This window comes from Quercus suber, unplaced genomic scaffold (assembly GCF_002906115.3).
Source record: "Quercus suber isolate HL8 unplaced genomic scaffold, Cork oak 2.0 scaffold_105, whole genome shotgun sequence".
NCBI lineage: Eukaryota > Viridiplantae > Streptophyta > Magnoliopsida > Fagales > Fagaceae > Quercus > Quercus suber.
Genome location: NW_027069570.1, coordinates 1,080,906 through 1,096,987, shown reverse-complemented (window position 1 = coordinate 1,096,987; position 16,082 = coordinate 1,080,906). Strand labels below are relative to the sequence as shown.

The following is a 16,082-nucleotide window of genomic DNA, read 5'->3' as shown; positions in this document are numbered from 1 at the left end:
TAAGATATCCAATCCCAAACAAAAAGGACTTAGTTAACAGGCTTAGCAAAGCAGTGGTTTTCAGTAAGTTTGACATGAAGAGTGGTTTTTGACAAATCCAAATCAGAGAACCTGATAGATACAAAACAGCCTTCACCACACCCTTTGGCCATTACGAATGGAATGTAATGCTCTTTGGTCTCAAAAATGCACCTTCTGAATTCCAAAACATCATGAATGAGATTTTTAATCCATTCTCTAGTCACATCATTGTGTACATTGATGATGTGCTCATTTTCTCAGAAACCCTGAACCAGCTAAAGAGCTGAACAGCTTCAGCTGGATTCATCCCCTTCATCTTATAGGTAAAATGTACTTTATAATTATGTAGCAATTTTGCTTTCTGTGTGGTTATAATGATTCTGCTTCCAGGACCAAACCAATGAAATCCCCCTGCTAGTTTTTCTAACTGCTGTTTATTAGCCACATCATCAAGAACTAAAAGAACCCTTTTAGATGAAAGCACATCCTCTATCATTTTAGCTCCTTCCTCCTGGTTGTACAATGCAATCGAACTCAAATCTCCCAAGATTTCAGAAAGAAGAGCTTTCTGTACTTCAACTATTTCATGTTTTCCTTTGATCCTTTCGCGGATGCACTCTACAAAGCTGCTACATTCAAATTCAGAAAAATGCTTGTAATAAAAAACTTTGGCAAGCGTTGACTTCCCTACTCCTTGAGGTCCATAGATCCCTAACATGCGAACCTCATTTGGATTTTTGATATCCAAATGCGATTCAATCTTGCTGAGGTGAGCATCAATTCCAACCAGGCGTTCAGGAATTGATATGATCGGTACACGCTTTACTTGAATGATAATATGTTTAACAATTTCTTCAATCAGATCAGATTGATTCCTGCCAATATAAAGACATGAAAAACTTGTATTACGTTAGACTTAGCCACAGAAATTCCATACAAAAGTATACTTGACTTTTTTTTTTTTTTTTTGATAAGATAGAATTATACTCTATACAAATCTAAGTGTATATATGTATAAAATTTTCCCTTAGAAACTTCTACTCTAGCCTTTATTCCTCATCTTACTAGAATTATGTACTTGTAGAATAACTATTATGTCAATGGTGTATTGTGGTAAGTGAACTTAATTGATAACTCATCATTTTAGCTTTGTGAATTAAAGCTGAAGTATAGTAAGTTAGTAACTATAATTTATTATAGTAATAACTATCATTATGTTTGTAAAAAACTGCAATTAGTAGTGTTAAAAACTGGCAAGGCATTGCCCAACCCACCAACCATTTGGTGTCCACATGCGTCAAATTTAAATGAAACATTATTTAATAGAGTCAATAAGTGAGAATAGTGTCGTACACAGAATAAAATTACTCTCTCTCTCTCTCTCTCTCTCTCCATATATATATATATATATAAAACAAATAAAACAGTCAAGTTTACATTTCCATTTTGTTATATAAATGCTAGTAAGACAAAGTAGTAGAATAATCAACTTGAGAGCCCAGTTCTTTTAAAGTACACTAATTATCTAAAATTTAAACACTAGAATTAGAGCCTTCTAAAGTATTGCACCTGATGCAAATAGTATAAATGGCTAAGATCTCAACCATTGAATATAAAAAATAAGTTAAAGTAAAAAAATAAAGTTGAAAAAGTAAAATAAAAAAATTTTAAAAAAAATGTGAGAGGGTGAGGGTGAATTGCACGATGCAATTATTAATTACATCAGATCTCAATCCTTTTTAATGCTTGCTTTAGCCATAAAATTGTTATGCGATGATTACTGATGAGATTGAATAATTATTAAACATGATTTGCGTTCACATTGGCCGAGGAGTAGTTAACTATCCGCTGTAGTCCATCCTACCAAATTGGCAACTTGGTGGAGAGCTTTACTCCATTCTTGCACCTTTCCAGGGCTGATTTTTTTTTTTTTTTTTGGTGTGTTTAGCCAATGCTTCTCCAATCGTTGCCTTTTGGTCTTGTACTTCAGACGGAGTCACCTCAAAAAATATGGGTTTAATAACATGACCCTTTGTATTCTTACACTCAATAATTTTTTTAAGTTCATTCAAGCACCATGTAGAAAATGCATAATTTTTTGAGATCACAGCAATTGAGAGTCTTGACTTTTCAATGGCTTCAGCAAGTGTTGAATGAATTTCTTTCCCCTTCTTAAGTTTCCTCTCATCCATGAAGGTGCAAATCTTCATTTTCTCCAAACTGTTATATAAATGACTCGTAAAAGTTTTACGAGTATCTTTCCCTCTGAAAAAGACATTGTTTGTATGAAAAGACTTCGCCATGATAGTTTTTTTTTTTGATAGGGTAGCTTGTAACCCTTTATTTTATTTTATTTTATTTTTTGTTTGAGCAAAAGGTAAGTGGGTAGCTTGTAATACGTTTGCCAAAAACCAAGCCCTCTTTAAGTATGAACCGTGAAGTGAGCCATATATAGATAGGAACTTTGGTAATATGATATTAATGCTCAGAAGCCGCGAACTTTCCTAGCAACTGTTGGATAGTTTCCCACATTTACCTTTTGCCCTATTAATTGCTCATACAGTTATAAGGCAAGGAGTCAATTAATAAGGCAAAGAGTCAAGTTATAAGGCAAGGAGTAAATTAATAAGGCAAAGAGTCAAGTAGGAGGCATGCTCATACAGTTATAAGGCAAGGAGTCAATTAATAAGGCAAAAGGTAAATGTGGGGAAATTATCCAATAGTTGCTAGGAAAGTTCGTCCCGTAGGAGCATATTACCAAAGTTCTAGGCCACGTCATCCTATCCGGTTTGACTTGTTGAGCCGCGTCTTGACCCGTGTATTGACTGACTCGACTAGCCTCTATTTCACGAGTGATTAACCTTTTTTTTTCTTTTAAGAAGAACCGTGGAAGATTAACTTTAGCGTATTGTTACTGAATCCTCTCCACCACTATTGGGCTAATATTTCTTTAATGCAAAAGCAATCCAGACTCTTACGGGAGGCAGCAGTGGGATATTTTCCGCAAATGGACAAAAACCTGATAGAGCAATAACGCGTTGGAGGTAGAAGCCCTGAAGGCCTACTGAACTTCTTTTTCCGTTCCAAGCAATAACAAAATAAGATTTGTACAGTATTATTTCAAACTCACTTTTAGGGTGCGTTTGTTTCAGTGTAAAATATTTTTTTGGGTGTAAAATATTTTCATGTGAAAATATTCAAAAAATATTTTCTAATGTTTGGTAGCATTTTAAAAATTATATTAGAAAACAATTTTTGGTGTCTGATAACATTCTGAAAATGCTATTTTCTTATAAAATTTTCACATCTTCCCAACCATTTTCTTAGCATCCAAACAAATTTTATAACAAAAAAATTCAAAATATAAGCTCAACACAACCACAAATCAAAATAAAAACACTTTTTATTCACAAACTCGTTAGATTGGGAAAGAGAGATTGAGGGAAAGAAAGAGAACGAGGGAAAGAGAGGATTCGAGTGGATGGAGGATGGCGGCAGCCAGATCGATTGCGTTTGGGGGTGGAGTGGAGTGGGCTGGTGATCAGTAGCGACCAGATCGGTGATTGGTGGTGGCGGCCAGATCGGTTGTCAGGATTGGTATCAAGCTTGGGGCTTTGGGCGACGAGATCAGTGGTTCGGTCTAAAGGCGGCAGCGATGGCAAGGGTGGGTGGTGGGTGGTGGGTTGTAGTTCGGTGACATGCTTGAAGATTCAGCCATGGTTGGTCAGAGGAAAAGAGAAAGAACGATGGAGGAAGAGAATAGGGACGGTGGACGCAACTTGCACGGCGGACGACAGATGGTGGATTGAGCTTGCACGGCGGACGGTGGATGATGGACGGAGCTTGCACGGCGACCAAAGCTTGCACGGCGGTCCGATTCCTCCGGTGCTCTCTCTCTCTCTCTCTCTCTCTCTCTCTCTTCAGCTTGTTGAGTTCTGAGTGAGGTTGGAAATCATTTGAAGGTAAAATAAGTATGGAAATGATTTTACAAAGTTGGGGTGCCTATTTTACAGTCAACTGAAATTGGTTTTCAATTTGACCGAATTTTCATGTGCATCCAAACACCCTCAAGGGTGTAAAATATTTTCTGAATTTCCTTTACCACCGAAACAAACACTCCCTTATATTACATATGAAGTATGAACACTATTTCTCCTTCCTTATTTATCTTTATAAAGAAAAAAAGCTCCTCTACATTATTGATTACCCTATTTCAAATACTCATTATGGAATTTTCAAAAAAAAATACTCATTATGGTATTTCATTTGTCAAGGGATACACAACAATAGTGATCAATGGGTGACCCATTAAGCAGAGTCTAGACTCGTTCCCCTAACAATTGTGTTAGGTCAAACCATATTATTTCCTATGTGTTTTTGCTTTCTCTCTTTCTATTAATCCCAAACATAAATTCTAATATGCTATCAATGCTATATCTCACCATCAACCCCTTGTATGGTTCCCCAAAGGTTGCCAACTCTCTCATGTGTTTCAACACTACTACTGTCTTCAACTAATTTCTTCCACCTCTTGTGATGATATCCCTAGCCAATGTCTTTTGGCAAACAATGTTGCTCTCCTTTGGTCATTGTTGATATTGTACTTCGACCACTGCTCTTCTGTGACCACCAATGTCTGTCTTGCATTGTGTCATCCTCAAGCCACTAGTCCTATGTTGATGTCTTGATGTCCCCAAGGGAACTAGTGTAGCCATTTTCGGGTCATAGTAACCATACTTGGTATAGATGTAACCATCCTCCAACCACAGTAGCTATCTTATGACCTCCATCCACCACTAACAATCATCATTTGCGGCTACCACAATTGTATCACAAGTTCTACTCTACATCGTGCTCACTAAATTTTTCATTCTATTTGTTCCTTCATGCTTATGTTTTCCTTCATAATTTCTCATTTCAAACTCAAGGCATCTTCAAATGTCCACCTTAAGGTTGAGAGGGGGATTAGAGATATCAAGGCCTTGTCCTAAGCCCATTGTAATCTAGTTTCAATGTAACAATACAAACTTCTTGTATAAACTAAGTACTTCAACTTAAAGTGCAAGTAACCTAGGGTGTTAGTATATTGTCAGCTTAAGGTTAGTCTCTATATATAATATACCACCAAATGAGTTCATTATAATACACAATCCAAGATAGTGATTATATAGCTACTAGGAGCTATCCAATCTAGACGCAAATCTATGCTTCCACTTTCTCATTCTCTCCTCTCTCTTTCACTCTTAATCCCAACACAAATGACAAATTATAACACAGTATCAGTGTTAATTCTAAACTTTAATTCTATCACACGGAGGAAGATGTTTAGCGTATTATTCTTTAATTAGATTGCTTGCCTCCGGAGCTTCCCCAATCCCCATAATACTTCATCTCAAGAATTATTCAGGCACCATGTAGAAGATGCGTAATTTTTTGAGAGCACAACGAGTGAAAATTTTGAGCCTTCAAAGGCTTTAGCAATTGTTGGAAAAATTTCTTCCCCTTTCTTAAGATTCAACTCATTTATGAAAGTGCGAATACCCCTTTTCTTTAAAGTGTCATATAAATATCCTGTAAAATTATTACAAGTATCGTCACCTCTAAAACTCAGAAAGACATTGTATGTGTGAGAAGTTATTGCCATGATAGCTCATGTGCCCATTTTCTCTGAAGAAACTTTTATTAAGAAAATCAACAGATAAAACAAAGGAATGGTCTTCCCATGTATAACGAATATGATACTCTCTATATTTCGGTAGGAGATAATTAATGTAGCAGGTGGTTCCCATAACTTGTAAGTCGTAACTGTTGATTAAGAAAGTTCCTTATATTCCTATAGTATCTTCTCTTTTTTCTTTTTTTTTTCTTTTTTTTCTTTTTTTTGTGGAATTATATTCCTATAGTTTTCATCCCTAACATTGTGCATTCTAGTGCATAAATTCAAAAAGAATAAGAATAAAAATCTAGAAACGCATATTAATTAGTGAATATTGAATAACTCTAGTAAACCCCCAAACAGTGTTACTAATGCTAACCAATACACATTTACCAAAATATTCTACTAAATATGCGTTTCTAAATTTTTATTATTTTTAAATTTATGCACAATGTCAAGTGCATTGCAAATAATACAATAGTTCTCAATGGGTGAGATTGAAAATTAAAAAAATTAACTTTAAATCTTAACCATTAAATAATAAAAGTGAAGGTGATAAAAAGTTTTTGTTAGTGGAAAGAGGGTACTTGCACTAGGTACACCTAATCCTGATCAAAGCATCCATATTAATTAGTTGTAGTATCTTTCCAACAAATGATTGGATGTTTTGAATACCGTTTTGATTTGTCTATTGAAACAAAGTATTTTGATACCAATATATATTTTGGATGACACGAATTTACCTTGAAGGATGACGCTTTTTACGTGATTCTATAGCACTATAAGATTGTTCCTATATTTGCATATATTTATTTTCATTCTTTCTAATTTGCATTCTTGATAAAATATTTGAGATAGTATTTGTTGTATTAAAATTGTTTATTTAGTGTTGTATTTCCATCACTAGAGTGTCATTTTAAGATTATCATTATAATAAATTTACATATTTATGTATAAAAATTGAATCGTAGCTACTTAAAGAATAAAAATAAGTTTCTTTCAAAAAAATAACAAACAAATTCATATGACTCCATATGTTACAACATTATTAACATCTTCTAAAAATTTAGTAATTTTCTAAAAGTATATTTTGAAAACTATCTCATTTTCTTATATTTGGTAGCGACTTTAAACTTAAGATAGAGTTATCTTTAATAATTTTCATATTTTCTCTTCTTTTTTTTTCTTTTTTTTTTTTTTTTGAAAAAAATTAGTGGAAAACAATCTCTAAAAAATATATGGGAAAAAAGGCATCCTTTCCCTGGTCTGATAATCAATTATGAAGATGGATCAGATGATGGAACAGATGAAGAAGTTATGAACTCAAGTTGGCTCTCCAGGATGTTTGAATATGGGTTTGTTAGGCTAATCAAGCTAACACGCCATGACCAAATTATCCAGTTCCCCCAGATCATACAGCAAGTTGTCAGAAAGATCAGAAGTCCATTTGTATCCATTAGATGCTGGAGCACACTCCCACAATGGGATGGTAACAATTGGATGACTGTCATTCCATCAAGACACCTTGTCCTCATTAACGGTTACACCTACCAAGGTCCTTGGTATGAAGGAGACTCTTACTTATCCTATAGGGAACCTCATAACCTTGCAGATTGTTGGCGTAACTATTCCAACAACGAAATCCTCACTGTGGCCCAAGATTTATGGGCAAATTATCATTTTGTTGGTAGCACTGGAAGAATTTCAGTATTCACCAGCTAGCCATATTCCGAAGCAGCTATGGATCTCCAATGGATTAATTACAACAATGATCCAAGAAGATTCATCACTAAGGACCAGAATATGAAGCCTTGAATTGGTGTGGTGTATGTAATCAGTTTGCTACTTTCCATGAGCATGATTACCATCATAGTCCTCCTTCGGATTATTATGGTACAGACTAGTATCCATTCAGCAATAAGGACTATAAGCCCAAAAGAATGATCCAGAGATCCTTCTCCAGTTAAGGCTTTCACTCCTCCAGTACAGGTAGCCATTGCTTATAATACAAGATCTCAGTCCAAACTAGACTTCGTCCAAATCGACGAAAATCTAGCAATGTACTCAAAGATCTTACCCAGCAATTGCTTCTTCAAATCAAAAAGATCAGAAACAGCAGACAGAGTTTCTCCTGCCTCTTCAGCAGCCTCAGTCAACAAATATCCATTTGACCCATTACAACCGGTTACTATTCAAAATTCCTAACATGAACAGTACCAGAACTCTCCAACAGATCACTATGAACAGTGAATCAGAAAAGCAAGGGGACAAAACACTATTCATGTATAGTGACCGTTACTGTTCACTCTACAGTATCCGACAAAAATCTTGGAGTTACTATTTGCTTTCGGCTGGAATGATTATTCACCCGAGTTAAAGCATTTTACCTCCTCCGGATTTTCAGGAGTCTTCAGTAGGATCTGATGCTCCCTTTCTCTATATAAGGCAGTCTCTTCTCCAGTCTGAAGCAGGTCCTAATTTTAGTCACCAACAGAAGGTCTTATTTTAGCTACCTCAGAAGTCTTTAGCTCAGAGTCAGCAAAACACTTCACAGCCCTCTCCCTTACAATCTTACAAAATGGACAAGTCCATTACTAAGACTGGTTTCTATGGTTCCTAAGAGGCTATCATTAAACTTTATATGACGGGTGTCTCTAAGGGCCATAAGGATAGAAGCATTTAATCCTTCTCTGATCAAAGGTTTAACTCCGACCTGGACTAAACTTATGTGGATGAAATTATGTCCTTCATTCATATGTGCTAACAAGGCTGCTTCAGGTAACAAGTAGCACGTCTCGTACTCCTTGTTGATACTGTAGACTTGTTCTATGGTTCAGACATGGTAACTAGTCTTAAAGGCATTCTTAAGGGTCCATGAGGATTTGTAAATCCTATTTGTGGGAACCTTAGGGATGTTCCAATCTCCTAGTTTTGATCTGTATCTGATAGCTCATAACTCTTGGAATTGAGAATTCCATCTGATTGAGGTATCTTTGGGAGGTTTGTACTAGATGATTTAATGCTGGTGGAAGAGTTACTTCTATACAACCTATTCATTGTTCTGGATTAAAAGCCTAGTTAAACAATCACAACCTAATTCTCTTTAACCTCAAACTTCTGGATCTATCCATAGATCTAAAACATGGGTACAACAAGACTATTGCCTAATCTCATGCAAACTCAATCTCATGCAAACTCAATCTCTTACCGCCACGATCTTTACTCTGAGATAACTCCCTTCCGCTCATGCCCTACCGTTGGGACTTATTGTTTGGTACAGGACACACACTCAGCCTAGGATTTACTGGGTTGACAACAGCACAGATCTGGTCTTACGTGTCTCAACAGTACACATCTGCAACAAATGGGACGGATAAACACAGAAACAAGAAGAAGCAGATAACTGGGATATAATTGAGCAACAAGAACAAAGAATCACAGAATAATAAACAGATAGATAGGAGGCTCAGCCTTCCAACAAAAAAATAGTACAGAACAAGAGATAATAAAAATAGAATGCTATGTATGGTAATTCAAGAACTATCAGGAAATAGATGTAAAACAAAATATAACTGACAGGAGATAACATCTTCAAAATAATGATAATAATGCAGAAAATAATGGATAACTATGGCGGCAGTGCTGGCCAACTTGATTAATTCAATATAAAATGTAACTTACAACACTATGATCGGCCAAACTTGGCTCTGATACCAAAAGGGGGGGGGGGTAAGCTACAGGTGATGGGTTCTTGCCATTTGAGTGCAATGAATAAATAAACAAGTTACAAGTGTGGATACAAATGTAAACTGGGATACAAACTAAAGCCATCTGATTACAAGATTGTAAGGGAGAGGGTTGTGAAGTGTTTTGCTGACTCTGAGCTAAAGACTTCTAAGGTAGCTAAAATAAGGCCTTCTGTTGGTGACTAAAATTAGGACCTGCTTCAGACTGGAGAAGAGGCTGCCTTATATAGAGGAAGGGAGCATCAGATCTTGCTGAAGACTGCTGAAAATCTGGAGGAGGTAAAATGCTTTAACTCGGGTGAATAATCATTTCAGCCGAAAGCAAATAGTAACTCCATGATTTTTGTCGGGTACTGTAGAGTGAACAGTAATGGTCACTGTACATGAATAGTGTTTTGTCCCTTGCTTTTCTGATTCACTGTTCATAGTGATTTATTGGAGAGTTCTGGTACTGTTCATGTTAAGAATTTTGAATAGTAACCGGTTCTGAACACTGTTCCAAATAGTGACTGGTGCTTAGTCTTCATCCAAATTATAACCATCATAGGGATCTTGGGAATCCTGTAATGGGTCAAATGGATATTTGTTGATTGAGGCCGCTGAAGAGGCAGGAGAAACTTAGATGTGGGGAGCTTGACTAGAGGTTTCTCTAGGGTCTTGACAGGTTTGCTAGGGCTTCCTGGTTGAGGAATGACCTTGCTATCTATTTTGTCTTCTATCCTATCAAGCTGTTTTCCTATGACACCTAAACACTGGTTGGTATAGTTGTTTTGCTCTATGGCCTTCTTCACTACCGTTTCTTCTTGAGTGGTAGGGGTTTTGAAGGGTGAGGCAATAAGATCACTTCCACGGTGGTTGAAGACTATGGATTCCTGAGGTGAATAATCTGAGGTTAGAACCCAAAGCATCAGAAAAATGCTTCAACTGTGGAAAGAGAGGTCATTTCAGGAAAAAGTGTAAAGTTAAGGCCAAATCCTATATCAATACCCTCGTTAGTGACCAAGCCGGTAAAGATGAAATCTTTAAACTCCTAGAACTTAATCACTCAGAAAGTGAGTCCTCTAGTAATGAGATTCGTCAGATCTACCAGTCATCCTCTGAACCCTCTAGAGTTTCTTCTAGCGCCTCTAGTGGCCTAGATGAACCATACCTTGCATGGATAGTTGTGGTAAGAACAAAACTCTCAATGTTCTTTCTAAGCAAGAAGAGCTCCTCTTAGATCTCATAGAACAGATCGAAGACCCAGTCATCAAAGCTCAAAAAAAAAAAAATATATATATATATATATATAGGCCCAACTTTTAAATTAAGTACATATTTCTTTTTATTTACATTGGAGAGGAGAGAATTAGGGGTGACAATTTGTGTTAGCGGGACATGTTCATGTTATGCCGAGACAAGAATATTTGACTACATAAATCAATCCTAACCCGAACTGTAGGGGACAAAAACGGTCGTGAACAGATCTAGCCCAACAATTTGAGGGCACTACCAATGTAGTAGGCCTAATACAACTAATTTGGAAGAGGTGGATGATCAAAGTCAATAGCCCAAACTAAAGTGGTGAAAGCTTAGAGAGATGGAAGAAAAGACAGGTAGTATTCAAAGTAAAAGCTAAGGAATGATTTTCATTTATTAAAGAAATTCTTCCTTCATTAATTTGAGGAGCTCGGAGTACAACACAAAGATCCAATAGTTACTATGAAGACCCTAAGCCCAAACTGCCTTGTGGGCTTGGACATAAGGCCCCCAATTTATTTGTATAAGGTGGGTAAAGAGTTTTCTACAATGGGAAAACCTCCTAAGGCCAATTTGATGGCCCAAGTGAAAGAGCTTCTGTCCCAACCCGTGTGCTTCTACCTTGAGTGTATCCCCCGAGGAGGCTTAAGTGTAGAAGCGAGTTTCTCCTATTTTGTTTACCATCACAGTTTTCTCTCATGTCTCTCTCACCTCCAATTGTTTCAACCCCTTTTCTTACTCCTTCGGCCCCTAATTATAGACTTCCCTTGATGGGATTTTCATGATCATGTTAAGGCTTTTTATAAGGCCCTTCTAGGACAGATTCCTGACCAGATGAGACCTACTTCTCAAGACAAATGTGGTTGTCTTGAAACTTACACCCGCTACTAATTGGTTCTTGGCAGGCAATTTCCCCCAAGACATTATTGTTACCGACTAGTTAGCTCCCCAATATGTAGCTGATTTTCAGGCCAGTGTGACCTACTACTTGTTATTGGGTTCGGAGTTCTCGGGAATACAAGAGTTACTAAGTTGGGCCTTTATATCACGCTCGTACAATAGACCCCCACAATTCCATTCTCATGCCATAGGGATGGGATCAGGGTTAACCCTTGCTTATCAGTAGAGGGGTGGTCGATTTTAATATTGCATGTCGGTGGACGACTTCTTTGGTATACTGTTCTTTCTTAGGAAAAGCCAACCGTCAATCATTAAATGTGAAGGACAAGTTTGTCCACATTCCTTGCATGCGAAACGACAACTATCACATCAAACGGTCAAGATTCACTGTCGCTACGTATACCGAGGCACACTCGTAATGAATATCTAGGGGAAGTTATTCATTTTTCCCTCCAAATGCATTTAAAGTTTCTTTCCTTACAAGTATGACCTCCTTTGGCCAAAATATTTATTTCATTTCCCCCTCTTAGCCTCATTTGTCTCATCCTCCCAAGCCTTCCTCTTGAGATCATTCTTCCAAATGAAAAGGCTTCACTATAAGTCCTCTAACCTTTCCCTTATTCTTCCTAATTTTTCTTCTAGTCTCCCCTAAAAATGGGTTCTGCATAATTATTCCTAATTATTCTTCCTAATTATTCTTCCCTAGCGACGTTTAGAACAAGGTTCAACATCCCCCTAGATGTTAACGTGGAGTTTTGCCCTAGGGGGAACATTGAGAATAACAGGCTCCCTAGGGTGGTCTTCTTCCCCCTTATGTCAATCCTTAAGGGTGGGGTTAGATTCCTTGTGTATCCTATATTGCTTAGGACCCTTAGTTTCTACAAACTCAGCTCCAAATAGTGTCTCCCTAATTTCTATAGAGTAGTTAATAGTGTGATTCACCCAAACAATTTGTGGTGGCCTTAAAACCAGTTATTACCTAAAAATTTGCGACCCCACAGTGAGGCAAATATTGTCTCTCCCCGACTTAAATAGGAACTCCACAAGGGAGTTTATAAAAGTGAGCGGGAACTGGCTCGCAAGTGAAATCACGTGCCCGATGTTGCCTCGACAAATTGGTCGATACTCTTATTTCCTGAGCACACATAGTGTATGGTTGATTGCCTTTGTCCTACCTTTCCTTTATCCCCTTCTTGCATGTGTTTCATTATCATTTTTCATTTTTCACTGATCTGCTTTATTTATCATTCAGTACATAAGATCTTTGCTGACTTTCATTTGTATCGACCTTGTCTTTGGTATATAGTGTAGTTTCCAAGTGCTTCAAATTGGACATCCACGCCATCCACGTGAAAGACCTAAACTTTGTCCTGAGTTCGGAGATCTTCGTGCACTATGACGAGCAGCTTAGGGCATCACAACTAATCCTCAACTGTGTTCCATCCTATACAAGCTACCAGGATCCCAGACCTGCCCTGATAGTCGGTAGCCCTCTACTGTCATACATCAACGTTCGTCTACCCAGATTCCTATCGAGGGGTCTTACAGTTGGTGAAGCTCGGGAAAGAGGCTCTCGCTACGTAAGAGAGGGCTTTTTAGTGCCGACCCGAGAAGGTTTGGCAGATTTAGTTTTCCAGGGAAGAGCCGAACATATTCCCGTTGAAGATTCGACCTGCGCTAAGGACGACGATGAGATGGTTCAATAGTGCAACATGAACCTCAAGCGCTTCTTCCTAGGCACTTAATCCACCAAGGGCTAGTTAGCCCACAACAGACTTCTCAACAAACACCTTCCCCTACACCCAACACTCACAAAAAGAGGCTGAGGATATCCGACAAGCCCTTCATAGGATCCGACGTTCCTTCCATTGAGCACACACTTACTCCAGTCACTACCGCCATGGATCCCTTCGTGCAACTCGGCTAAGAGATTGTCCACCTTTTTGGGATGAATACATAATAGGTACGGTCCACCAAACGATCATCGGTACAATCTCCTATCTCTACATAGCCAGAACCGAGCTGAAATTCTCTGTATTTTTTCTGCCTCCTTCACTTAGCTCGATAGTATGCTGTCGAATAAAAATGTTATAATCAGGTCCATCCAACTCGGACTGGTCACGGAGACCACCGATACATTTAGTTGACGTTCTTTACTCAGCTTCTCTAGTGCCTCCACTAAAATTATCCGAGGAACATAATTATCCATGGATGAAGCCAATGTGGCCAACGAATTGACATGACTATTCTTTACCCTTGAAATCTATGATACCTTCGCCTTTTGGAAACTGGCTATTAACGTACTTACCATCTTCAAATACTCAGCCATCCAAGGATCCCTAGCCTCAAAACTTCCTTCTACCTAGCTTACCACCAAGCAAGAATCTGAAAAATATCTCAACCACTTGTGCATCTAGCTTCTTAACTGCCTTCAGCCCTGTTATAAGTGCCTCATATTAAGCTTCGTTGTTGGAAGCCCTAAGGCTCTGCCTCAATGAATGCTTTAACCTTACACCCTCAGGTGACACAAGCACAATACTGACTCTAAGCCCTTGGATATCAGATGCCCCATCCACATACACTTGCCTTGGCCTTAATGAAACTAAACAAACCCGATCCACATTGCCACAAAATCCACCAACACTTGTCCTTTAATAGTATTTCGTGGCTTATACCTCACATTAAATGACCCAAGCCTCATTCCTCATTTAGCTATTTGCCTCATGAAATCAAATTTCCTTAATAGTGACTGCGAAGGGTGTTCGATCAACACATAGACCGTGTGGGCCTAGAAGTAGTGAGGCAACTTCCTCGTCGTGTGGACCAAGGCTAAAGCTAGCTTTTCCAATGCCAGGTACTGTGTTTCAGCATCCACCAGGGTCTTGCTAACATAATACACTGGCCACTGCGCCCCATCCCGAGTTTTTAACAACACGACGCTTACCACATGATCGGAGACTACCATGTAGATACATAGGTCTTCTCTATGCTCAAGACAGGATAAGATGGGTGGGTCATCAGATAATGCTTTAAATCCTAGAATGCCTCCACACACTCCTCGGTCCACTAAAACCCTTTTCACTTTTTCAGCAGTTAGAAGAATGGCCTGCAGCTATCCGTTGACCTTAACACAAAACGATTCAATGCTGCAATCATCCCGGTGAGTCTTTGCACATCTTTAGAGCTACTCAATGGTACTAGTTGTTGTATGTGCTAGATTTGATCCAGATTCACCTCAATTCCCCGATTAGAGATCATGTACCTTAAGAATTTTCTAGCACCTACACCGAATGTGCATTTGTTGGTGTTAAGGCAAAGCTTGTGTGGCCTAAGGATCTTGAACATTTCGATCAGGTCCACCACATGCCCTTCCTCCTTCCTGCTCTTTACTACCATATTGTTGATGTAAACCTCCACTATGCTTCCAATCTTATCCCGGAACATTCTTGTCACCATGCATTGATAGGTATCTCATACATACTCACCCCATTAACCTTTAAAACATGATGACTCCTTGGACATTCCATACTTGGGGGCTCGATTTAATAGGCCCAATCAATCCACCATCCAAGGGTCATATTTGGATACTAGTGGCCACCAAATACTTTACAAAGTGGGTCGAGGTCATTTCCCTAAAAAAGGCTACAGGCCTAGCTGTTGCCAATTTCATCCGAGAGCACATAATCTGCAGGTTTGGTATTCCTCACAAGATTGTTACAGATAATGGCACTCCTTTTGTCAACAAAGATGTCCGAAAATTACTTGACCATCGCCACATCAAACACCGCAAGTCCACTCCTTATTATCCACAAGGCAATGATCAAGCAGAAGCTACCAATCGAGTGCTATTGAGAATTCTCAGCAAGATGGTGCATGAATATGAGGGTGGTTGGATAGAACACCTGCTGGAAACTCTGTGGGCATACCGAAGCTCAAGCAAAACAGCCATCGGACTATCACCATTCTCCCTTGTATATGGTACCGAGGCTATATCTCCAATTAAGTTATTGGTTCCCACTCAAAGGGTTGTTCATGGACAAGAAATAAACATAGATGCTGCCACTTATGCAGAAATTTTTGGAAATAAAGATAAATGCAGTGGAAAATAAGTTTTAAACGGATCTACTTCATTCGATATTGATAACACGTACTAAGTAAATTTCAAAATTCGAGAACAAGAGATCGTACCTTGAAGCGGTAAATTTCAAAATCGAAGATCAAACGTTCTCGGGAAGACTTTTAATCTTCACTCCAATTCCACTTGATACCCAAGATGTGTGGTCTCTCAATCGGTAACAAAAGGGTGATTAGAGAGTGACAAAAAACTCACATACACACCACTTCACAATGATGTTTCTCACTCATAATATTCTGAACGTTTTTCCCTTTTTGTATCTAACCAATTATCTAATTGGGCTAGCCTTTTGGGCCTTTCCAATTAGGCTTAAGTTTGTGGCTTGGAGTGGGACCAAAAGGGACCAATAAGACACTAGCTCCAATGGGCCTTAGGCTTTTCTGTC

At 38.3% G+C, this 16,082-nt stretch overlaps 1 protein-coding gene across 1 annotated transcript; it reads right to left on the bottom strand.

Moving 5' to 3' along the window:
- Positions 1-241: 241 nt before the first annotated feature.
- Positions 242-15,006, bottom strand: LOC136068230 (disease resistance protein Roq1-like). Its single transcript, XM_065775110.1, has 2 exons — positions 14,825-15,006; positions 242-896 (listed from the first exon to the last, which is right to left on the bottom strand). The coding sequence occupies exons 1-2, from the start codon at positions 15,004-15,006 to the stop codon at positions 242-244; spliced, it is 837 nt and encodes a 278-aa protein (XP_065631182.1).
- Between the last annotated feature and the right edge of the window lie 1,076 nt (positions 15,007-16,082).

Coding starts and splice junctions, on each gene's coding strand:
- LOC136068230 (XM_065775110.1), bottom strand. CDS start 15,006: ATGTTCCGGGATAAGATTGGAAGCATAGTGGAGGTTTACATCAACAAT. Junction 897..14,824: donor GGTGCTAGAAAATTCTTAAG/GTACATGATCTC, acceptor TTATATTGGCAG/GAATCAATCTGATCTGATTG.